Source organism: Phodopus roborovskii, unplaced genomic scaffold (assembly GCF_943737965.1).
Source record: "Phodopus roborovskii unplaced genomic scaffold, PHOROB, whole genome shotgun sequence".
Classification (NCBI taxonomy): Eukaryota; Metazoa; Chordata; class Mammalia; order Rodentia; family Cricetidae; genus Phodopus; species Phodopus roborovskii.
In genome coordinates, this window is record NW_026126599.1 from 2,853,715 (window position 1) to 2,878,522 (window position 24,808).

Below are 24,808 nucleotides of genomic sequence, written 5' to 3' on the forward strand. Positions count from 1 at the left end.
GTGAACCATGAAAAACTCCTCTAATGCTGGCTTTTGGGCAGTGTTTGACTCCCTTGGTGTTTTTAATTTTAATTATGGTGTGTGTGTGTATGTTGGCCTGTGAAGGCTAGAAGTTGACAGGTTAGCATCAGTATGGCTCCTCACCTTATTTTTGGAGGCAGGGTCTCCCTGAACCTGGGCTCTTTATTTCAGTGAAACTAGCCGACCAATGAAGGGACCTACTTGTCCTCCTCTTTCAAGGGGATCATAGGTGTGCACCACTTAGCAACAGCAGCCCCCCCTTTTTTTTCCAGACTGGGGTTTCTGGATGTTGTCCTGGAACTCACTATGTAAACCAGGTTGTCCTCGAAGTCTGCCTCACCAGTGCTGAGGTTAGACGTTAAAAGTGTGTGCCACCATGCTCGGCCCCACACCTGTCTTTTATGTGGGCTCTGAACTCAGGTTCTAAGGTTTGAACAGCAAGCACTTTACTCACTGAACCATCTCACTAGCCTAGCCCTCCCTTGGGTTTGATAGCACCCAGCAGCAGTAGGCAAGTGGGAGCAGCTGTAGGTGGTACCCTCTAGTAGTCAGAATGCCTGTGTTTGTGATGTCCCTCACCTCACACAAAGAGCACACACGGGAATTATTGAATGCTTTTGGTGCTGTTTTGAGATAGGGTCTCATGTGGCCTAGGCTGGCCGTCACCTAGATATGTAGCTAAGAATGGCCTTGAATTAATTTCTTGTCCTACTGCCTTTACTTCCTGTGTGCTAGGTATCCACCACCATGCCTTGTGTATGACGTGCTGGGAATGGGAACAAGGACTCCTTGCAAGCTAAGCAAGTATTTTACCAACCAAAAGCCACACCTCCCACCTCTGCCTCTCCTTTACACCAGTTTTGTGGACCCTCTGGCCTTTTTGTGAGACAGAAACACCACTTTTTTTCCCTCTCATGTATATGAGTGCTCTTTCTGCATGTATGCCTTTATTCCAGAAGAAGGCATCAGATCCCACTATAAATGGTTGCTGGGAAATGAACTCAGGACCTCTGGAAGAGCAGCCAGTGCTCTTAACCGCTGAGCCATCTCTTCAGCCCCCAGTAGAAACACTTTTTAGTACCTCGCATGAAAATGACACATTGCTGGAAAAGACACTTTCCAGTTTTGCTTATTTGTTTGCTTGTTTTGAGACAGGGTCTCAAAGGTGTAGTGCTGGCCAGCCTGTAGGCTGGCCTTGAATTCACAGAGATTCTCTGATTCCCTAGTGCTGGAATTAAAGAAATGTGCCACCATTCCCAGTCACCAGTGATATGTTCCAGTTTTATGGAGAACATTCACTTTTTTTGTCCCTTTGATTCCACAAAAAAACCAACTAAGTGTTGGGGTATGGCTCAGTGGGTAAAAGAGTGACCTTGCAAATTCAAGGACATGAATTCATCCCCCAGAACTCACTTAACTTAAAAAGCCATGCACCCTGATGTGATCTTGTGGTACCAAAGATGAGAAGATGGGAAATGGATTCCAGAAAGCATTGTTGATCTGAGCCCTCATCCTCATGATTAAGCATCAAGGATCCTTTTCTGCTTAGGCCCTACTTGCTGCCTAAGCACAACTCTGACTTCAGAATGCACTATTTATTCAGTTGGACTGTTTCAAATAGTTTGCACTGACCTCCCTCCCTGCTGTCATTATCTTTTTGCATCGTAGATGTCATTTTCATCCAGTACAGAGCAGAAACACCTCCCTCAATGGTTTAGTCAGTAACATGAAGAGGACAGACAATGGGAGCCTGAGTTCAGGTGAAGAGCAGCAGGGACAGCCATCTGGAAGAGGTGGAAAGGATAAACCATGGAGAAGTTATTAACAAGGCTTCTAAGAGCTGAAGACAAATGGCCACCGCTTGGTTATGGGAAGAGTTCCAAGGAGCTGCTCTGAAGTGCATCCAACCTTTGACATTGTCATATGAAGCTGTCACCCAGAGTTTACACTTGAGAACTGTGAAATTGAGTTACCAAAAAAAAAAAAAAAAAATTGCAAAAACATGTGTCAAATAAGTTAATGATTTTGTGTTGGGCTAATACTCATAACTACCTTTGGCTGAGAGCTGGGTAGGCTTATAGGGCTAAAGAGTCCTGATACTCAAGAGCTGTGACTCTCAAGCAGAGGCCTACCTGAGGCTAGAAAGGGAGGGTTGTGTGTGCCTTTAATTCCAGCACTGGGAGGAAGAGGCAGGCGGATCTGTGTGAGTTTGAGGCTAGCTTGGTCTACAGAGTGAGTTCCAGGACAGCCAGAGCTACATAGAGAAACCATGTTTTGGAGAGAGAGGGGGGAGGTGGTACTACTAGCTATCAGGAGCCATGGGTCTCCATTGTCAAGGCTTGAGAGCTATACAAGAATGAGGTGGAAGGTTATAGTAGATGCTTTGTGTGGGGCTTCAGGCAATTGAACCCCAGGGAAGAAATCCTGTATCCCAAGCACCTAGTCATAAATCTCTGCCTTCTGGAACCTGGAGCCATAAAACTTTCTCAAGATTTGGTTTGTGAGTCCAGACACTAGGGCTTTAGGTTCTCAAAATTCTGGGCCTGTCAGTGCTGGAAGACATGCTGGTTTTTCAAAAACTTAAAATATTTACTTAGGTGTGTGTATGCTTGTGAAAATCAGAGGCTAACCCTCCGTCAATTCTCTCCCTCCACAATGTGGATTTCCAGGATGGAACTTAAATTGTCAGGGTTGACAGCAAGGATGCTGAGCTGTCTGACTGGCCTGTAACCTCTGATTTCTAAGATCAAAAGCACTCCAGCAGATTGCTGACTCATCCAGCAGCCCCCCCCCCCCCCCCCCCGGTCACCTATTTCGTGTGAGTCCTTTTATCTCACAGGCTAGCAGGAGCTCATCTTTCTGGCTCAGTCATTTCAGCGCTGGGATTCCAAGCCTACCCTTTCATGGTCAACTAACTGGTCCGTTAAAAAGAGTTATTTATTTATTTATTTATTTATTTATTTATTTATTTATTTTCCGGGAGTGAGCTGGGGCGGGAGCTCAATTTTTAAGAGAACTTCCTGCTGGACCTGGATTCCATTCTCACCCATACAGCAGCTCACAGCTTTCTGTAACTCCAGTCCCAGGTGATACCATGTCCTCTTCTGACCTCCGCGGGCATCAGGTACACGTGTGGTGCAGAGACACACTTGTAGGCAGGACTCTCATATACATAAAAATGTTCGAGTTAGCGATGGTTTAAGCCACCATATGGGCGCTGGGAGGCAAACTTGGTCCTCTGAAAAAGTGCTCTTAAGCTGTTAGCTCCCTCAGTTGGTCCTTTTTAAGACTGTCGAAACATCCTATAAGGAACAGCTCTGGTTTGGACGCATCACAAATCTTGACAAGACAGATAGACAGGAGCTGATTATCTTTTCCAGTAGTCATTCCCGTTGTCTCTCTGGCTACTCTGAGCAGGCTCCGCCCCGCCCACCCCACGTTGGCCCACGTGATCGCGTTCTCCCGCGTGTGAAAGCGGCTATGTCCGGCGGACTGAACCACAGCCGGACTGAACCACAGCATCTGCTCCGTACCCAACGCTAGGTACGGAGCCGCTGCGATGCGGATGGCCATTGAAACTAAAGCCACTGGCAACACGGTTCTGCCGTGTGAAGGGCAGTCACTTCCCTGTGTTGGCGGCGAACTCCTCGTCCAGTTTTGACTTTTTTTTTTTTTTTTTTTTTTTGCCCCGTCAGTGGACGTGTCTAAAACGCAGACCTTAAAGGGGGGAATCCAGTCTTGTCAGTCAAGCAATCTGTCTGATTGAAAGCAAAGCTTAAAAAACATCATATATGGAAGTTTCAGTTCTCTTGGCATGTTTTTCTAGTTACATATTTTGTCTCCTTACAGTTCCACGTGTTAAAAATCATTTGGGAATCTATTTGGTGGTCCCCAGATAGTTCAGTTCTTACCCCTAGCTCCCGCGGGAGAGGCAGGAGAACGTCGGCCATCTTGGACGCAACTATTTCTTACCCAAAATGGGGGAGACCCATAAACCAGTAAGTTATAGCCTCTTTGGCTATAAAGACTCCTTTGTCTTGAAATACGACACTATAGTTGTTTCTAGATGGTTTTTATGCTGTCTGAGTTTCCTTGGGGTGGTCGTGGGGAACGAGGGCGTGGGTGACTCCCCCGGATACATATTGGTACGATCTCTTCGCTGCCCGCACGTGGCTCCGCTCTAGCGGCGCGCGCTGATTCCTGGGAATCGGAAGCAGGGCGGCCGAGCCGGGTGAGAAGCAGCGCGGGCCCATGCAGGACGCTGAGAACGTGGCGGCGCCCGAGGCGGCCGAGGAGCGGGCTGAGCCCGCGAGGCAGCAGCCGGCCTCCGAATCGCCGCCGGCGGATGAGGCGGTGGGGTCTGGGGGGGCCGAAGTGGGGCAGACGGAAGACGCCGAGGAAGAGGCCGGACCGGAGCCCGAAGTGAGGGCCAAGCCGGCGGCCCAACACGAAGAGGAAACGGCGACAAGCCCGGCCGTGTCGCCCCCGCCGCAGTCGGCGGAACGATCCTCGGCGCAGGAGCCCTCTGCTCCCGGGAAGGCAGAGGCCGCGGGGGAGCAGGCCCGGGAGCACTCCGGAGCGGAGGAGGAGGGCGGGTCCGATGGCAGCTCGCCTGAGGCTCTAGAGAACGGAGAGGCGGATGAGCCCTCCTTCAGCGACCCCGAGGATTTCGTGGACGACGTGAGCGAGGAAGGTAAGGGCTGTCTGTGATCGTGATTGTGTCTACGGTGAGGGTATCCACTGATGTCGAGGGCGCGAGGTCTTTCGACTGCAACGATCCGCCCCTATTTCCTCTAAAGTAGGGGACCACTTGGGGAGCCCACCTCTGCGGGAAGACCGGACTTCTAGGGTTGGTAGAGGGCAGGACGAGTTGCAGTATCTGCAGCATCCCAGTTTCGCGGTCAGGGTTTCCAGAGTTGATCAGCTGGACCCCCTCAGAGGGCCGGATGGGAGGGACAGGTCGTGTCTGGTGCCGTCCCGCTTGCAGAACTGTCTTCCCATCGGTTTCCATAGTAAGGCATTGCCGTCTGACCCAGCCACATTTCCACTTGATTCTTTCGAAAGCCTGATTTAAAGTCGGCGTTATTTTACTTAACTTTTGTATATGCATGGGATTTGTTTTTGTTGTAAGACAGAGCCTCTCATAGCACAGGCTGGCCTAGAACTCTGTGGCTGAAGCTGGCTTTGAACGGAGGCTCCTGCCTCCACTTTTAAAGGTTACCAGGGTTTAAGGTGTAAACCACCATGCCTGGCTTGTTTTACTGTATTTCTTAAGGTAAAAGATGTTTTATCATGAGAAGCAGATAAACTACTGTGAAGATTCTACCAGTCTTAGCTCTACAGGCCCTGAGGAGGTAGGTTTCAGGATTCCCACTTCTTGCCTAGCTCTAGTAATCTCTGATGTACCAGTTCCCCGGCTGTTAAAGCCTGAGTTTTGTCTTTGAAGAAGCTCCTTTTGAACCCTTGGTTATTTATTTTGGGTTGGAGTGTCTCCCTGTTGCTTCATGGTATCAGACAGGACCTCACACTGGCCCTTCCCAGAACTCATGTCTTACTCAAGTGCTGGGTTACAGGTGTGAACCACCACCAAGTCGGGGCTCACCAGTTGGCCAGACTGGCTGGCCATTGAGATCCTTACTTGTACCTTTCTAGTACTGGGAATATAGGTATGTGCCATTGTCTAGCTTTTTACCTAGCTACTGGGTGGGGGGATCCTAACTCAAATCCTGACGCTTGCCCAGCAAGTACTTTTTGGACTAACCATTTCTTCAGATGCCCCCCCCTACCACCACCACCATCTTTTCCCTTTTTCAAAGGTTTATTTTTTTTTAATTAAAAAATTGTTTTATGCAAAGGAATATTTTCCCTCCAGTGTGTCTGTGCTATATTCATGCTAGTGCCTGTGGAGGTGGTTGGATCTCCTAACTGGAATCAGAGTTTGGTTGTAAGTCACCATGTGAGTGTGGGAATCAACCATGAGTCCTTTAGAAGAGCAGCTGGTGCTCCTAATTGCTGAATTTTATTTTTAATTTGGGGTGTTTGTGTGTGTGTGTGTGAGTGTGGGTGCCACTAGGACCAGAAGAGGGTGTTCAATCCCTTGGAGCAGGAGTTATGTAGGTAGAGCTGCCTTATGTAGGTAATGGGAAGCAAATGGGCCTGTCTGCTGCAAGATGGGTATTTAAAGAATTGTTTGACCCACTTATTTCCCAGATTCCTGGGTGTAAATTATTTCCAGAATTGGGGAATGTGGAAGTCAGGGGACCCTGGTGTGACTACAAGATCAGCTTGCTTCCATCCAGTCTGTGGGAGAGCCTAGTGGGTCCAGTGTGTGAGGGAAGTACAGGGTACTGAGGAGGGTCTGGTCCGGAAGAACTGACTTTGGGTGGTCATGTAGGGGTGTCACAGGTGGGAAGGGAAGGCAGTCTTTTGGTTTTTAACAGGAAGAGCCGTGCGGAATCTGTTTTGTCTCCTTGTTCTGTCTCACAGTTGTGTGTTATTATGTGTCTCTTGTACTGTTTATGATCATGAACAAGTTGTTTACCCAAGTGTGATGTGTGGAAGGTAGAGGGAGGAGTCTGAGGCTAGCCTCTGCTACATAGGGAGTGCAAACCCAGCCAGAGGTACATGGGACCTTGTATTTAAAATGAAGGGGGCTGAAGAGATGGCTCAGCAGTTAAGAGCATTTAATGTTCTTCAGAGAACCTGGATTTGCTTCCCAGCTCCCACATGATGGCTTACAACTCTCTGTAACCTGGTTCAAGGACCTGATGCTCAGGTACTGGGCATGTGTGTGGTACAAAACATTTGTACACATAAATTTTTAAGGCTGGAAAGATGGCTCAGCGGTTGAGCACTGGCTGCTCTTCCAGAGGACTTGAGGTCAATTCCCAGCACCCATATGGTAGCTCACAACTGTCTGTAACTCAAGTTGCAGAGAATCTGGCACCCTCACACAGACATACTTGTAGGCAAAACACCAATGGACATAAAATAAATAAATTTTTAAAAATAAGTAGGTAAATTTTTAAAGAATCCAAGCAACTAAAAGAAATAAATGTGAAGCTGGACGTTAGTGGCACACGCCTTTAATCCCAGCACTCGGGAGGCAGAGGCAGGTGGATCTCTGTGAGTCTGAGGCCAGCCAAGTCTACAGAGCTAGTTCCAGGACAGGTTCCAAAACCACAGAGAAACCCTGTCTTGAAAAACATAAGTAAGTAAGTAAGCAAGCAAGCAAATAAATAAATAAATAAATAAATAAATGTATGTGAGTTGCATTGTGGGGTTACTTTGCTCTGCCCTGCCCAGATAGAAGCAGATTGTTAGAGGCTGGGGAGACGCTTTGAGCTCCTGCAAAGGAAGGAGTCTGTAGTTTGTATAGAAGCTGGCCTTCTTTATTACATCTTGTTAAGTCCAGATCCAGCTTAACAGGCATTTAATAGTTTGGTGAGCAGGCTTTTAAAGGAGCCCAGAGTTTGCTGTAGTTTCTGTAGTAAAGCTGTGTGTTGTTGCTGTGTTGAAAGTCTGCCTCTTGCCTCCATACTCTTTGCCTACCTACTCCTGAGTCTTTGAAATGTATCTTACTTAGGTTTCTATTGATGACAAAACACAGTGGCCAAAAGCAATCTTGGGTCCATCATCCAGGAAGTAAGGGCCCCCCAGCAATGACCTTTTAAAAAAGTCATTTGGTTGCCAGGTGGTAGTGGTGCACACCCTTAATCCCAGCACTTGGGAGGCAGACAGGAGGATCTCTGAGTTCGAAGTTAGCCTGGTCTACAGAGAACATTCCAGGCCTGCCAGGGATACACAGAGAAACACTATACTGTCTCAGAAAACAAAACAAAACAAAAAAACCCCAAGAAGTCTTGAGGTGAATTGCTGCTGTGCCGCATATTTGTGTAGCAGTGAAGAGAACATTCAGGAGTTGGTTTCTTCCTCCTACAGTGGGTTCCAGGGATTAAACTCAAGTTATCAGGCTTATTATACACAACAGTGCTCTCAACACATTGAGCCTTCCTGCCAGGCCCAGGGTTTCCTTTTATTTTTAATCATATATATTATTTGTAATTTTTAAGGTTATTTTGTATTCATGAGTGTTTGCCTGCATTCATGTAATATGTACCACATGTGTGACTAGTTTGTGGAGGCCAGAAAAGGGCATCAGATCCCCTGGAACTGGAGTTATAGATGGCTGTGAGCCACCATGTGGGTGCTGGGAATTGAGCTTCAATCCTCTGAAAGAGCAACAAGTGCTCTAAAATGGCAGAGCCATCTCTCCAGTTCTCTCTCTCTCTCTCTCTCTCTCTCTCTCTCTCTCTCTCTCTCTCTCTCTCTCTCTGTGTGTGTGTGTGTGTGTGTGTGTGTGTGTTTTGCCCACATATATGTCTGTATCACATACATGCATTGTCTTTGAAGACCAAAAGAGGTCAGTGGGTTCCCTGATTGGGGTTGCAGATGGTTGTGAGGGTGCTAGGAACTGAACTCTGGTTCTCTGGAAAAGTAACAAGTGTTTTTAACTGCTGAGCCATCTCCCCAGCTCCACGTCACATATATATTTTCTTTTTGGTTCTTTTTGAGACAGGGTCTCACTATGAAAGTCTTACTATGGCTGTTGTGGAACTCACTATTCTGACCTCAAACTCAGATTTGCCCACCTCTGGCTCCTGAGTACTGGGATTAAAGGTGTGAATTACCAAGCCAGGTCAAACTTCTGTATTTTAAGCAGGATCTTCTTGTATAGATTTGGATGGCCTCAAAAAATGGCTGTCTTTATGTCCCAGTTTCTTAGGTGCTGGGAGGACTCTTACATCTAGCTCAGCTTTCTCTTATATGCAAGTGCTTTATGTGTGCAAGTGCATGTGGAGGCTGAGGTTTACAGCAGGTCTGTTCTTTACGCGTGCATGCGCGCGCGCGTACACACACACACACACACGCACACACACACACACACAAAATACACCTACCTTTTAAGATAGGGTCTCTAATTGAACCCAGAACTGTTTTCATCTAGACTGTTTGCTTAGCAAGCCCCTGAGATCCTTTTACCTCTGCCTTCACAACCTTGAAGGTTATATATAAATTCATGCTTCTACACCTGGCTCTTTTGAGATAGACTCTCACTGGGTGATCTTGGCTGCCCTACTAATTCCCTTACATCAGGCTGGCCTTGAATTCACAGAGATCTGCCTACCTCTTGAGTCCTGGGATTGAAGGGATGCACCACCATGCCCTCCTGACACTTGGTTTTTATGTGGATGCTGGCAATCTGAAATCAGTTCCTTATGCTTGTGGGCAGTGAGCACTTTCCCCACTGAGCCTCCATCCCAGCCCTACTTTAGCATGTTGAAGATATTCATTCATTTATTTTGGTTTTTCGAGGTAGGGTTTCTTTGTGTAGCTTTGGAGTCTGTCCTGGAACTTGCTCTATAGACCAGACTGGTCTTAAACTCAAAGATCCACCTGCCTCTGCCTTCACTTCCAGAGTGATGGTATTCAAAGGCATTCATCCGGCAGTCACAACTTGGTATATTTTGGCAATACTGTCCATCAAATGGAGTGTGGGGATTAGCTTTCTTGATTCTTTGTTGTTTAAGTTAGGTCATGATTTCTTTATCATGATGAAAGCACTTAGAGTTGTTGCCTCTTAGATGTAATCAGCCTGCTAGCTAATGGGTGAGAGCTTCTTGGCTTCAGTAGAAACCACTTGACATTTTTTTTTCTTACATCCTTCAGAACTACTTGGTGATGTACTCAAGGATCGGCCTCAGGAAGCGGATGGAATCGACTCGGTGATTGTTGTAGACAACGTTCCTCAGGTGGGACCAGATCGGCTTGAGAAGCTCAAAAATGTCATCCACAAGATCTTCTCTAAGTTTGGGAAAATCATAAATGACTATTATCCTGAAGAGGACGGAAAGACAAAAGGGTGAGAGTGCCAGTTGCTGAAGCAACTGTTATGGGCTTAGGGATTTGTGTTTTCAGCCGTGTCCCCCCCCCCCCCCCCCCCCCCCCGGCCGTTCTCTCAGTAAAGTTTTGGTTCTCAGGTCCTCGGCAGGGCCCTGAAATCATGGTGTAGTGAGTGACTGCAGACTGAGGTCCACAGAGCTGATGCCTATAGGAGCAGCAGGTGACCTGGGATAGGTTCTGGATAAAGATACCACTGTCCTGTGGGCACAGCCCAAGGCCAAGCCTGCCTGTGGGATTTCTCTGGGAAGTACTTTTTAAAACATTTAAACTTAATCTGAAGTAAAGGCAAAAGCCTTGTATCACCACTTGGTTATCCTCTTCCTACTGTTACCTAAAATTGTGGGTGTAGCCTGAGGTTTTGTGACCTGCAGTTTGCTTTTTCTCTTCAAAATTGGATCTTTCCTGTTGATTCTGGTCCTCTCTTGTGTCTGTGGAGCCCAAGGCTCGGCCTCAAGTACTGTGATGTGCTAGTGTCAAATGTGCTTGTCTAACAGCACAATAACTGGGCAGGTGGTCTATTTAGAGTCTGCTGTGCAGGCTCCTGTCTCCTAGGATGGAGGCTCTTAAGCAGTGGCACTGTCAGTTATCTGGACAGGGCAGAATGGTCCACAGTAACTGCTGCCCAATTTATAGGGGCCTCTTGCCACTGTTGACAGACCTCCTTAAATGCCCCCTTGTCTGAGGGGTGATAAGGTCACCCTTTAGAATTAAAGTCTTAGTGTTTTTAAAACTATCTACAAAGTTATTTTTGGAAGACTCATTGGTTCCAGGCAGTGCTGCTGTATTTTATGGGTTGTTTTACTTATTTTGAAGATTATATTTTTATAGATTATTTTTATTTTATGTTCATTGGCATTTTTCCTGCATGTATGTCTGTATGAAGGTTCCAAATCCCCTGGAACTGGAGTTACAGATAGTTGTGAGCTATCATATTGGTGCTGGGAATTGAACTTGGGTCCTCTGGAAGAGCAACTAGCACTCTTAACCACTTAGCCACCCCTCTAGCCTTCACCCCATCCCCGTCTTCAATTATGTTTTATGTGTGTGAATGTTTTGCTTGCATGTATATATGTGCACCACATGTATGCTTAGTCCTCTAGAAGCCAGAGAGGGTGTTCATGTGGTCCTTGGAACTGAAGTTACAGAAGGCTGTGAACCACCATGTGGATGGGTGCTGGTTTGACTGCAAGAGCAGGCAGTGGCCTTTTTTAGTTTTGTTGAAAGTCTCACTGTTTAGCCTTGGCTGGCCTGGCATTCACAGTTCTGCCTGCCTATGCTTCCTAGCTTTGGGATTAAAGATGTGGGCAACCTGGCCTGGTTAAGAGCCAGTACTAGCTGAGCCATTTGGTTGAAGGGTAATCTCTTTGACAGTTGTTTGCTGTCTTAGGTGTTTATCTGTAATGAACCTTCCCCAGAAATCCTGTGTAATTTTCCTGTGATGTGTAATAGTGAATCATAATGAGGTCATTGCTGACCAGAAACATTGAGTATGTAAAGTGGATACTTTGCTAAGTTTTGACATACGTGTATTATGGGGCTGTCATGGGATAATGACTATTTCTGTTAAACTTTTCTGTCTTTTATAACCATGAAGTCACGGTATTGAGATGTTTCTAAGCTGGATAGTGGTGACACAACACCAGCTTCAGGAGGCAGAGGCAGGAGGATCTCTGTGAGTTTGAGGCCTGCCTGGTCTACAGAGCAAATTCCAGGACAGGCTCCAAAGCTATTCTGAGAGATGTTTCTATTAGGATTTCATTATTTAGGAAACTGCATTGCCTACACGTACTTTGGTTCTCAAGGTGACTGACCATCTTGGGGAGGCTACAGGCAAGCTAGGACCTTGGTTCATTTGGAAAGGTCTCAGTGTACAATACGTTTTAAAAGTGAACATCTTCTCACTCAGGTACATCTTTCTGGAATATGCTTCTCCTGCTCATGCTGTGGATGCTGTGAAAAATGCTGATGGATACAAGCTGGACAAACAGCACACGTTCCGGGTCAACCTCTTCACTGATTTTGATAAGTGAGTTGGAGCCTGAGATCTGTGATAGGGAGTCGTTCAGTGAGTGCTGGTGGCCTTTGAGGTGATTCACTTCTGTTGGCCAGACAAGAGTATTTCATGTTTCTGCTTTGGGCATGGGGAGGTGGAGAGGGCATGGTGCTGCCTGGCCATGCACCCCTCATCCCATCTGGTCTGTGCTACTCAGCAGTGCCTGTTCGGTTGCAGGTACATGACGATCAGTGACGAGTGGGACATCCCAGAGAAACAGCCTTTCAAAGACCTGGTATGTTCTGTGAGACCTCTGCTTTCGTAGTCAGGAGACATCTTACAACTTGAGGTTAAAAGGTTTCTATTGAACTTGTCATCTGTCAAAATGTGATAGTTGTCAGTGAGCTTCTTTGAGAAAAATTAATTCAGTGCACTAAATTCCTTGATTTTGATTACTTTTAGGGAAACTTGCGCTACTGGTTGGAAGAAGCAGAGTGTCGAGATCAGTACAGTGTAATTTTTGAGAGTGGAGATCGGACATCCATCTTCCGGAATGACGTCAAGGACCCAGTCTCAATTGAAGAAAGAGCGGTGTGTACTAGCAGCTGTGTGACCTCCTGTCTTCCTACAGCAGGGCTGGTTTCTGCCCGAGGAGCAGGTGAAGGCTCTTGTTCTCTGAGGCACTCTGAGAACAACTGTCACTCCTCTCCCAGCTTGGAGACAGGTTCTAAAGAAAGAGAAGGTGCACTGTAGAAGGAAGGGTCACTGTGTTTGGCTTTTTGTCATTTTAATCCTGATCCTAACTTCTTACAGAGATGGACAGAGACTTATGTGCGCTGGTCCCCCAAGGGCACCTACCTGGCCACTTTTCATCAGCGGGGCATTGCCCTCTGGGGAGGGGAGAAGTTCAAGCAGATTCAGAGGTTCAGCCACCAAGGCGTGCAGCTCATCGACTTCTCTCCGTGTGAAAGGTGGGTGACTCAAACCCTCCCCTTGTTGGCCTCCTTAAGTGACTTGCAGTCTCAGACTTCACAGAAAAAAAATCGCAGAAAGAAGCTAGCGAAGTCCACTTGGGAGGTGGCAGCAGGAGGGAGATGTCCGAGCCAGCCTGTACTTCATAGTGAGTTTGCGGCCAGATTAAGCTGCATAAGACCCTGTCTCAAAAAAGCCTCAAAACAAAAAGGGAAAAATACAATCAAGAGACTTCATGGATGTCTCCCACCAGCACTTGGCCCTGCTCCTTTATCCCCTCCTCATATAGTGTGTAGACTGCCAGAGCCATGCAGCAGGGTGGGGTGGCGAGCACTCAAGTTTTTCTTTTATTATTGTTATTAGTATTATTTTGCTTGCCAAGGTGAGGCTCAGGGTCTCTGCCACTGAGCTGCATCCTCCCTAGCCCCACACCTGAGTAGCTGGGGGTTGGGGGATAGTTTCCTTACCATGGTTTCACCTTTCTGGGCTGCAATGACAGAGCCCCACAGCAGGAAAATTGTCTGTATAGTGACTCTTAAGAGAGAGCCCATGCTGACAGAACTCACTATAGTATGTGTTTATAGTGGTTGCATTCCGTTCTCTTAACTCTGCTTAACACATACTTCTCATGGATATATATATAAAAAAAAATGTATAGGAAAAAGCACTCATTGGGCTTGGTCCTGTGAGATTGTGGAATGTATCCCTCAGGTAAAGTAGACCCTTTGAGGTGAACCACATGTGCTCATCTCCAAGGACACATTTACTACATAACCACCATGCATATTTTGTGATGTGTTAGTTCTAGGTAAAGCACCATGCCAGCACTAATATTTGGTGCCATAATGTCACACAGATCAGTTTTTATTCTAGTTCAGAGACTAGATATTTTTTAGAAGGGCTTCTTTCCCTTGTCTGACTTGGTCATGGAAAGAGACACTTGTGAAAAGTGGAGCTGGAAGAAAGCTTGGGGAGCCCACATGCCGCACACACCTAGAATCCCACCAGCACTTGGGAAATAGAGGCAAAACGATCAGGAGTTCAAGGCCAGCTTGGTCTACATGAGACCCTATTTCCAAAATTCAACAAAAATATATACTAGTTACCTACTTTCATTTATTTCTCATTTACTTTAAAAAACAAAAGGTTTATAATGCTATAACTTAAAAGTGCCTTCCTGCATAGACACAGGTGGTTACAGCTGCTGATGCATGTTTGACTCAGTCATATGTCCCTTAGCCCTCATTCCCTTCACTTGGAACATCCTTGCCTCCCTTTGTGCTGCTCTCATGGAGTGCTCTATAATTCTTAACCACTTCACCTGTCCGGTACAAGAGAGTCCATTGCAGCAGCAGTGTGACAGGCTGGAGAGGTTGTGGTTAAGAACACTTGTTCTTGCAAAGGACCCAGTTCAATTCCCAGCATCGTGTAGTTGTTCACAAACATCCATAACTCCAGTTGCAGGAAATCTAACTCCCTCTTCTGACCTCCAAGGGCACTCCTCCCTCTAGACCAGCCCACTCAAGCAGACTTTTATTGGGGTGTTTGATTTCCTGGTATGAACACCATTCTAGATGACTTGTAGTGGTATGAGATTACTTTGTATTTGGTTATGCTCTCCCCACTCCCAACTTAGAGAGATCAAACACCATTCTTGGGGATCATGGTATGGTTCCACACATCTTGGCAGTGTTCAGTGTGCTTGTGTCTGTAGCCCACAGTAATATGTGCTGGAACTGTGACGCTCACACCAAAGGAGGTGCTGTACTAAGTGACCCCCCCTCTCTTGCAGATACCTGGTCACCTTCAGCCCATTGATGGACACTCAGGATGACCCTCAGGCCATCATTATCTGGGACATTCTCACAGGGCATAAGAAGAGAGGCTTCCACTGTGAAAGCTCAGCCCACTGGCCCATCTTCAAGTGAGTAGCCTATAGCCCTGGTCTGCTGCCAGTGTGGTCTTTCCTGTTCATTGGTGTAGCCTGGCACTTCTTTTCTCCTCAGGTGGAGCCATGATGGCAAATTCTTTGCGAGAATGACTCTGGATACTCTTAGCATCTATGAAACACCTGTGAGTTTTGTTTTGCTTTTATGTTTCTGGAAGTTCTGGGCATTGAACTAGAATCCTGCATTCTAGGCAACTGCTCTGCCACTGAGCTATGGCCCTAGCTCTAATGGTGATTTTTGTGTTCTAGAAGGCAAACCATGCATGGTTGTGTGCATGTGTGGCTATACTTTTCAGCTTAGTCTGTGCTGTAGTAAGGGAGGCAGGACGACTCCAATGCCCTTGGAACCCTGGGTGGAAGTCTGGATTCTCCTGTTCGGCTTCCTCTGAAGTTGTATTGGAAGTGTGTTTTTTGCTATTCACCTATCCTCCATGCTCGTAATGTTCCCTAGATACAGCAGAATCTTGGACTGTTAAGAGGGGGGAGAAAGGGGCTGGCAAGATGATTCAGTGGATAGAGGTACTTGTCACCAAGCTTGACAACTGGAATTCAGTTCCTACACTGCACTATGGAAGGCAAGAACTCACCTCCTGCACATTGTCTTCTGACTCACACGAACACGTGCTCCAGTCTTCAAAGTAATTGTAAAAGGAGGTTCATAGAGTTTGACATTCCCCTGACCTTTCTGAACTGTATTGTTTTTTGTTTTTGTTTTTCCTGTTTTCTTTTCCCTCATGGGCAGTCTATGGGCCTTTTGGACAAGAAAAGCTTGAAGATCTCTGGAATAAAGTAAGTGAAAGTTTCTGTAAAATCAAGTGTTAGTGTACTCTGGTTGCTATGGCAACCAGAATGGCTGCAGTAGAAATGTCTGTCTTAAAAAATGAGAGTCCAAGATGAGCTGGTGGATTCTGTCTGTTGGGGGCTTTCTCTCGAGTGAATGGTGTCTGTCTCGCTTCAGGTATTAGAAGGAACATCTCTTAAAAGGGCATTCACTGGGTCCCCTACCTTCCCTTCCTTAACACCGATTTACAAGTGCCTCACCTATGGCCACCACGTTAGAGTTTTACTGTGTACTCAGGGAGCACATGAATAGAACTTTAGGCTGTTGCAACTGGGTTTTTAATTTTTAAGACAGTCTCATGTAACTCAAATTAGCCTGGAACTCTTTCTGTAGCTGAGGACATCTTGAATTACAGGTGTGGTGTGTGCAGCCATGTCCAGCTAGCACTCAGTTTTTAAGCACTTAAAAAAGCATTTGCTTGCCTGTTTCTGCAGATATTGGGGTGCTGTAGTGACTCCTGTTCACTGGCACAGAAATAAATACTAAGGTCAAAGAGTCCCTTAGCCCATATAGGGACTGTGGGGAGACTTTAGCACAGCAGCTTTATCTTCAGAAAGCTTCCCAGTGGAAGGTCTTCCCTGCTGGTCCTTGTTCTATGGGGTAAAGTTTAGGTACCTGGCAAGGACCTCCAACTCCTTCTGTCTTATTTATCTGAAATCCTTGGGAGCTAATTAGTCCTGGGGTGATAAACACTTAGCAGTGCAGAAGACACTTGTGTGTCCTTTTGTTTTTATGTTCCTGAGTATCATTTGGAAAACAGGTATACACTGATCTTCAAGTTAAAAATCAAATTTGGATGTGGTAGGCTTCTGCAGTCCAGCTGGTCAGGAGGATAAGGAGAGGAGGGGATGCTTATTAAGCCCAAAAGCTTGAGACCAGTCTAGGCAAAAGACCATCTTCAACAGAAAAATAAGTGCAAAACACAAATAGAGGTTTTTCCCATGACTAAACTCATGGGCAGCCTGTTACAGTGTCTGTCCCATGGAACAGTTAATAGAGGAGAAGGGATTGTTCACCTGTCCACCTCCTACCTTCTGACTTGCAGTCTTCCCCTTTGGCACCTTGGTTGAATTTTAGATACCATGTAGCTGGAACCATCAGACTAAACTATATTTGCAAAGAGCAGTGCTGTGTGGTGGTAGGATATGGGGTTGGTCTGTATGGGAAGCTACAATGAGCAGCATCCCTCTGTCCCTTGATGTCACAGCAGTATGATCATGCCCCGGGGTTAGGAGAACTGCAGGCTGTACTGTGCAATGTCCAGCACAGGGCTGGTGTGTAGAGGACTCAGGGTAGCAGGTATCAGGCAGGGTGCCAGCATAGTGCTTTTAAGAGTAAAGTGCGTTCTTCTCTCCTGTTGCTCTTTTCTCCTGTTGCTCAGTTCTGTGACTACCTGTTCTTTGAATAATCTTTCATGCCTTTGTCCTGCAGAGACTTTTCTTGGTCTCCGGGTGGTAACATCATTGCCTTTTGGGTGCCAGAAGACAAAGATATTCCAGCCAGGGTGACCCTGATGCAGCTCCCCACTAGACAGGAGATCCGGGTGAGGAATTTGTTTAATGTGGTTGACTGCAAGCTACACTGGCAGAAAAATGGAGATTACCTGTGTGTGAAAGTGGACAGGACTCCAAAAGGCACACAGGTGAGTAGTTGCCATGGGAGCCACTTCTAAGATTTGTTTCATATTTGTGGTGTGTGTGAGAGAGAGAGAGAGAGAGAGAGAGAGAGAGAGAGAGAGAGAGAGAGAGAGAGAGAGAGAGAACAGGGCTCCAGATTCCCAGAATTGGAGTTGTGGTTGGTTGTGAGCCACTTGGCCGGGTGCTTGCAACCTCATGCAGACCTTCTGCAGCATTTCTCCAGCCCCTACAGTTGTTTTATTGAGTAGTGTTAACAGGCGGTTTATTGCATAGACTCATAGGGTGATTTCAGGGTTGTCTGGTGCTGACACTGTCAGCTGTTTGGTCATGGTGCAGGTTGTTCCACAGTGTGCACGTCCTGTGGTCCCCTCCATGGACTGGAGGGCTGGTAGATATGCTGCAGAGTGCACCTGGACCATCCTGTCATTGTGGTAGCTTTATCACCAGCAGTAGGGATGTAGATGTACTGGAGCCTGAACGCCATCCTCTGTTAGCTTGTCCAGTTGAACTCCCATCTTTCCTATGCCTTCACCTTCCAGAATGTTACCCTTCTCTATTATTTCTACCAACAGGGTGTTGTCACAAACTTTGAAATCTTCCGAATGAGGGAGAAGCAGGTACCTGTGGACGTGGTTGAGATGAAAGGTAAGCTTCCATGAAGCAGGAAGGACCTTCCCTGCCCTTGTCTTAGATAGCTTCTGCTTGAGCTCAAGCTCAAGGTGCTCAAGCAGTACCCTGAAGTGGGTGTCAGCAGGTCACACGCCGACCGGGAGCACACCTGTTAAGCTGGCTGGTCACAGGGGTCCTCTTGTCTGCCCTCCTGCACTGGGTTACAGGTGCACACCACCGTGCCTGGGAATTGCCTTGAATGAGCGACTTCCTGGTTTGCTGGTTGCAGTTTCAAGTGTTTCTGTTTCTGTGAAAAAGAGTCTCATTCTGTAGCCTAGCTGATCTTGAGCTCCCAATCTGTATGCCTCAACCTCTTTAAGTGCTGGGATTATAGGCCAGTACCACCAGGCTTGGCTTTCAACTTTTTATTTCCTTAAGTTTAAATCTATCTATCTATCTATCTATCTATCTATTGGTGGAGGGAGATAGGGTCACACTATATCCTTGATCCACCTGCCTCTACCTCACAAATATTGGCATTAAAGGCGAGCACCTCCATGCCTACCCTCCACTGTTTATTTTTAAACAAAAGAAAGATGATGTACTTACTTTACATTCCTGCTAACTTCCCTCCTTTACTGGAATAGCCAAATAGTTTCTGCCTTTGTCTGGCAAAGTGCCTGTGCTTTTCATTTGTTTTTTATTTTGTTTGGCTATAGAAGAGAATCACATCTCACAAGTTAGGATAAGGAACGACAGTGTGGCAGCACAAGCCTATGATTTTAGCCCTTGGGAGGCCAGGACTGGAAGATTACAAGTTCTAGCCCAGCACAGTATTGCAAGCAGATTAAATGAGCTGCCTTTGAACTCTGCTGGCTTCTGTTTGTTTGCTTGCTTGCTTGCTTGCTTTTGCTGTCAGTTGATCTGTGGTCCTGATAGTGAACTTGGGGTTTGGGGGTGCTTTTCTCCAGTTGAAAGAAGATCTTCGTAAATAAAGATGTTGCTGTGATAAATGACAGCCACCAACTTCTCTTCTTGTTGTTTGTAGAAACCATCATAGCCTTTGCCTGGGAACCCAATGGCAGTAAATTTGCTGTGCTGCATGGTGAGGCACCTCGGATATCGGTCTCCTTTTACCACGTGAAGAGCAATGGGAAGATCGAACTCATCAGTAAGCAGTCTGCTCTCAGTCTCCCTCTGGAGAACTTTTCGGGCGAGGATTGAAGCTGTTGGTCAAATGATAGGTTGAGGTTAGGGTGCCTTGGGAGAGAGGGAGCGCATATGTCCTCATCTAAGTGAGGCTTCTCAGTTTTAACTTGGCTGTTGTTTTGGAGGCCGCTGTTGTTTCCTCTCATGGACTATTGCCCTCTGCCCCTCAGCCTGGCTTAGCCCTAAAGTCCTCCACTCTGCTTCAGCAGGAAGGGTCCCATTCCTTTGGAGGTACATACCTAAAAGATACTCCCCTTTGACATGGAAGCAGTGTGTAGCCCTGCTTGGGTTCCCATGGGCTACTGCTGCTCATTCTTGTCCTGTGTCATGACAGCCCCACACGAGTCAGGTTTAGGGTTCAGGATAAGCTGAGCCACAGTGTTGCCCTCGGTGGGGTGGATCTGCAGGGTTGCCCCAGGCTGCATTCCATGTTTCTGGTAGGAAGCCAGCAGCTTGTTCTCTGTGCCGTAGCAGTCATGCTATCACTCTCTGTGGCTTGGGCTTCTGAGACCTGTGAACAGTGTGCTTTCCCTTCACTTGGATCTAAGCAGTTGTGATCAGTTCAGTTGGCTGTGTTTCAAAATTGATTTTGTTATTGATTCTCTTGGATATAAAATGTGAACAATTGCAGACAATCAGAAGACTTCTGTCCCATTTTAACAAACACCAGGAAAGGTGTAATTTATCTCCTGATTGTGTGATATGTATTTCTTTGGGCTGTCAGCACCAGGGTCACAGTCAGTACTACACTGTGTATTGGAGCCAGATGGGACAATTGTCCTGTAGCTTTCTGAGTGTGAGACTCTTGCCCATCAGAGCAAGTATGGCTATAGTATCAGGACTTCATCCCCTCCCACTTAGCTGCTTCTGAGTCCTGTGGCCAAGGAGACACCTAGATGTTAATGTCCTGTGTTGAAGGTGGCTGGCTAGCTGAGAGGCCTGAAGCAAGGAGTGACCTGGGGGGGGGCGGGTCACCCCATTTGCTTTGCCAGCTCTCCCCCCCCACAGTGTTGGGTGCTGGGAAGATGATATGCTTGAGGTTCTGTGAGCACACTGAAAAGATGACTTCAGTCAGTTGGCTCTTGTTATTTTTGAATTCTGGTGGACAGCAAGGACTCCAGAGATGAGTCGCTGCTTAGGTAACTGTAAGTGCCAGTTGCACTTTATCCAGTTGCATGTGAAGTTGAAAATAGTACCCACCATACTTAAGCACCCACCACCCTTAAGCATGCAGCATCAGTTAGACTTAATGTCTAACTGAATGGGGGAATTGTTTTGAAGTAGTCCAGTTGTGTTTGTGTCTGAGTTGTATGTGGATTTTGTCTTTGCCAGCCCTCCTCAGGGGTGGCACTGCCTTAGCTGGAAAGGCACTGCCACAGCCCCCTCACAGGTACTTGCTTTCCTTGCAGAGATGTTTGACAAGCAGCAAGCAAACACCATCTTCTGGAGTCCCCAGGGACAGTTCGTGGTGCTGGCCGGGCTGAGGAGGTGGGTTGGGGCCCTGTCCACTGGGGCAAACAACACCCTGCCTCCTGAGTGTTTGTGTTGAGATGGAGCGTCATCATCTCACTTGATATTGTCACAGCTGAGTCTTCAGCCAAACCAGGCCAATGGCAGTAGTGACTTGTGGATGACACCTCTTCTGTGATTGTAGCCTTACATTGCTTCCTGTGAATCCTATGTCTTCCACTGGGACGGTTGCTTACCTGGAGGCAGCCCTCTCTGTTTGGGGTGCCTTTCTCTTGCTCCCCTGCATTCCAGCTGAGCACACAGGAGTAGAGAGCAAATCCAGCCTTGGCCTCTGGTGGGAAGGAAGGACTGCCTGCCACAGCTTGCTCCCACTGTGGTGTGCATGTTACCCTAGCTCTGGGGGCTTCCCCAGGGACCACCTTCTGTAGATGCCACAGAGTACTGTGTACACCATCCATGACCCAATCCCAGTCTCGTGATGTCCTTAGGAAATTTGTCACTGTACAGGGAGCCACAGCTCAGCAGGGAGTGGGCATCTTGGTCCTTGCCTCTTTCTCACCCTTGTGACTCAGTGGAAGTTAGGGGCATTGGACCTCTCGGGGTAGGGGTACATGTGATTGTAGGATGCAGCTGCCCTGTCACCCCACAGCATGAATGGTGCCTTGGCGTTTGTCGACACTTCAGACTGCACCGTCATGAACATTGCAGAACACTACATGGCCTCTGATGTTGAGTGGGACCCAACTGGCCGTTATGTGGTCACCTCTGTGTCATGGTGGAGCCATAAGGTAGGAGGTGGCGGATGCTGGACCCTCTAGAAATGAAGTCTTTTAATCCTGGTGGCAGAAACTGTTATCTGTGGGATGATTGTATCCAGGGATCCTGGGTGAAAGGATACTACTCACAAGCCTTTGTGGCTTAGGGAGTCCATCTGATCCAGAAGAGTCAGCTGCCAGAGCATGGGCCCCTGTGCCTCCTAAGGGCAGGCTGCTTTCTCTGTTTACTGATGGGTGGGCACTTGAGCTAGTCCATGCAAACAACTATGAGCTCAGAGGGTTCCAGTTGGTGACAAGGAGCCCTTGCTTCCCAGATGGCTTTGAGTAGTGTTTGGAATAGTATTCTCTATGTATATGATAATATCCCAGATGTCAGTGGAGCATGGCCCATCCCAACACTTATTTAGGGTTATTTTATTTTTTTGTGCATTGGTGTTTTGCCATGGGTGTAGTGTCCCCTGGAACTGGAGTTGCAGACAGTTGTGAGCTGCCATGTGGGTGCTGGGAATTGAACCCCAGTTCTCTCGAAGAGCAGTCAATGTTTATAACCACAGAGCCATCTCTCCAGGCCCTTATTTAGGGTCTTAAAGGGCTGGGGATGTCAGTGCAAAGGGTCCTGGATTCCACCACCCCCCCCCGCACCCAACCCCCCCACCTACCCCCAACCCCCTCAAAAAAGTGAAGAAATAGGAAGTGAAACTCTTAGTCCCTTTTGGGGTATTTATTCTATTCAGTCCACAGCACTCCCAGAGCCCAGCGTTTGAGTTGAGGCACTGCTTCATTGAGTCTGGGAAAGACAAGGTTAGCTGGCTAAGCTGTGGCTGGTGCTATCAGTAGTTGGCACTGGTGGGGAGTTCCTTGTCAAAGACCACTGATAAGCAGGCCTGCACTGGGAGGAACACCTGCTGGCTCCTTAGCTTCCCTGCTGGAGGATGGGTACAGGTTGGTGCTGTGGCGACTTGAGAGTAAAGGTCCCATGGTGGCCTTGCACATTTTGCATGCTGGACTCTACTGCCCTCTCTAGGTGGACAATGCTTATTGGCTGTGGACCTTCCAAGGACGCCTTCTCCAAAAGAACAACAAGGATCGCTTTTGCCAGCTGCTCTGGAGACCAAGGCCCCCAACGCTCCTCAGCCAGGATCAGATAAAGGTCTGTGGTCCCTACCTGGCTGGGGATATGGTAGGAGTGGTAGCACTGCAGGAAACGAGGCATTGTCCTGCGAGTGGGGAGTAGAGGTAGACTTGAGAAGGCCTCTGAAAAGATGCAGGGCCAGTTAGATCTTACCCTAAGCAGTGTCAGGCACTAACTCTAAACTTGGAGGCTAGGTAATACCTATAAACCCAAGAGGCTGAGGCAGGAGGATTGTGAGTTCTTGCCAGACTCTGCTATATAGCAAAAAGATAACCCTGTCCTTCCTGTCTGTTCCCCACTCCCCAGAAAACCCAGGAGTCTGCTTAAGCCAGACAGGCTGTAAACAAGTCCCAGTGGGATTGGAAGAGCTAGGAGGGGTTAAGTAATGGGATAGACTTGTGGTATCAGGTCAGAACTGGGAGTGACTCACCCTAGGAATCGTCTCCATGAAATAAGACTCCCCAGCTGGCATGCTGGTGCCCTGAAGCTGAATCCTCTTTGTCCTGGAGGCTGTCAGGGTACACTGGCATCTTTGAAGGCAGCAGGTGGGGTCCTTGCTTTGAACGTTTAATCCTAAGAGACTTGTCTTGGTTTCAGCAAATTAAGAAGGATCTGAAGAAATACTCTAAGATCTTTGAGCAGAAGGATCGCTTGAGCCAGTCCAAAGCTTCAAAGGTGAGCCTAAGGGGATGCTCACAGGAGCCTGGACACTAGTGAGAAGGGTGTGCCAGGAGCTTGATCTAGCTTGTTCTCCCATGTGTCAGGGGGCAGCTAGCAGTGGGGAGCAGAGGGCCAGCACTGGTCCTTGGAACCAACACCCACTAACACTGGGTAGAGGCTGGCTTTTCCTTATAGAAGCAGGAGGGGATAGGATCAGGAAGAGAAGTGGGGGTCCCATTTAAGAGAGGTTCTATGGAAGGCGTGTCCAGCACACAAGGCTCTGCTCGCCATCGTCCAAACTTCAATAATGGTCACTGGACACAATGGGGGTCACTGTGGTTGAGCAAATGTGTCCTGCTCAGCCCTACAACCTTTCCCACCTGATAGGAACTGGTGGAAAGAAGGCGGACCATGATGGAGGACTTCCGGCAATACCGAAAAATGGCCCAGGAACTCTACATGAAACAGAAGACCGAGCGTCTAGAACTACGGGGAGGTAATCAAGCTTCCAGGCTTGTCTGCAAGAAGAATGCTCCCCCAAGGGTGTGGCCTCGAGCTCTGTGGCTGGCATTGCAGTCACATCCCAGGGCTTAGCCTGCTCTCTGTCTTCTCAGGGGTGGACACTGATGAGTTGGACAGCAACGTGGATGACTGGGAAGAGGAGACCATCGAGTTTTTTGTCACTGAGGAGATCATTCCTCTGGGAAGTCAGGAGTGACTTCAGCACTGTGGTAAGTAAGACTTGTGAATGTGAAGACAGGAAGGGGGTACCTGCCAAGTGGTAGTGCCACCACTGGTGGCAGATAGGGAGCTTGGGAAGAAGTGGAGGCTGGCAGAGTAAAGAGGATCAGGTACAACACTGTCACCCAGTGTTGGTAGTACAAGCCACAGAAAGGATGTCTGCCTGTGTGTGGTGCTGGCTTCCCTCGTGAACTGTGAGAGAGCTGAGCTTTGGGGTAATGTGGGTGCCATTGACATGAACTGGCTAGAGGAACTACCTCATGCCTGGAGTGTGGTCAGTGGCGAATCCCTTGCTTTGTGGCTAACTAAATGGTGGCTCATCTGTTGCAGTGTTACTGTGCTGTGCCCAGGATCCGAGGCCACCCTTCACAGAGAGCCTCGGGCTGGGTTCTCATCTGTGCTTTCTTGCTCTGGACTTCGAGTGCGCCCGGGGTTCTTCCATCCCGACACAGCTCTGTGCCTTCAGCCCCTGGGTCCACAGTGGGGACACCCGAGGCTCCGCTCTCATTTGGCCTGTTCGGGTTTTTATGCCACGTCTGCTGTGGGGCCTGATTGTAGCGCTCCTGGTGGCCCCTTTCACTCCTGCTGCCTGTGGTGTTTCCAGAGCCTCCTGCAGCTCAGTGGGGTTCCCGTTCATGGACTAGCTGTCCCCGCATGTGGCCTGGAGACCTTCAGGGGGACTGCACGCCTACCACTTGTGCCAGTAGCTCTGGAGACACCCAGCACCTCGCACCTGTTCAGGCTGTGGTGGGGCCTCTGCGCAGGTTGGATGTGGAAATAAAAAGCAACCCTGTGTGAAAATGCTGTCTTGTTCCTCTTTGCGGTTTGCAGTAGCT

General features: G+C 47.8%; 1 protein-coding gene across 1 annotated transcript; it reads left to right on the top strand.

Moving 5' to 3' along the window:
• Positions 1 to 4,217: 4,217 nt before the first annotated feature.
• On the top strand, positions 4,218 to 24,773 carry Eif3b (eukaryotic translation initiation factor 3 subunit B). Its single transcript, XM_051205503.1, has 19 exons — positions 4,218 to 4,714; positions 9,751 to 9,943; positions 11,891 to 12,010; positions 12,215 to 12,272; positions 12,440 to 12,568; positions 12,791 to 12,948; positions 14,742 to 14,873; positions 14,956 to 15,022; positions 15,640 to 15,686; positions 17,170 to 17,380; positions 17,948 to 18,020; positions 19,033 to 19,155; positions 20,603 to 20,681; positions 21,313 to 21,451; positions 22,464 to 22,589; positions 23,169 to 23,246; positions 23,619 to 23,727; positions 23,846 to 23,962; positions 24,303 to 24,773. The coding sequence occupies exons 1-18, from the start codon at positions 4,273 to 4,275 to the stop codon at positions 23,947 to 23,949; spliced, it is 2,388 nt and encodes a 795-aa protein (XP_051061460.1). The 5' UTR covers positions 4,218 to 4,272; the 3' UTR covers positions 23,950 to 23,962; positions 24,303 to 24,773.
• The last annotated feature ends 35 nt before the right edge of the window (positions 24,774 to 24,808 follow it).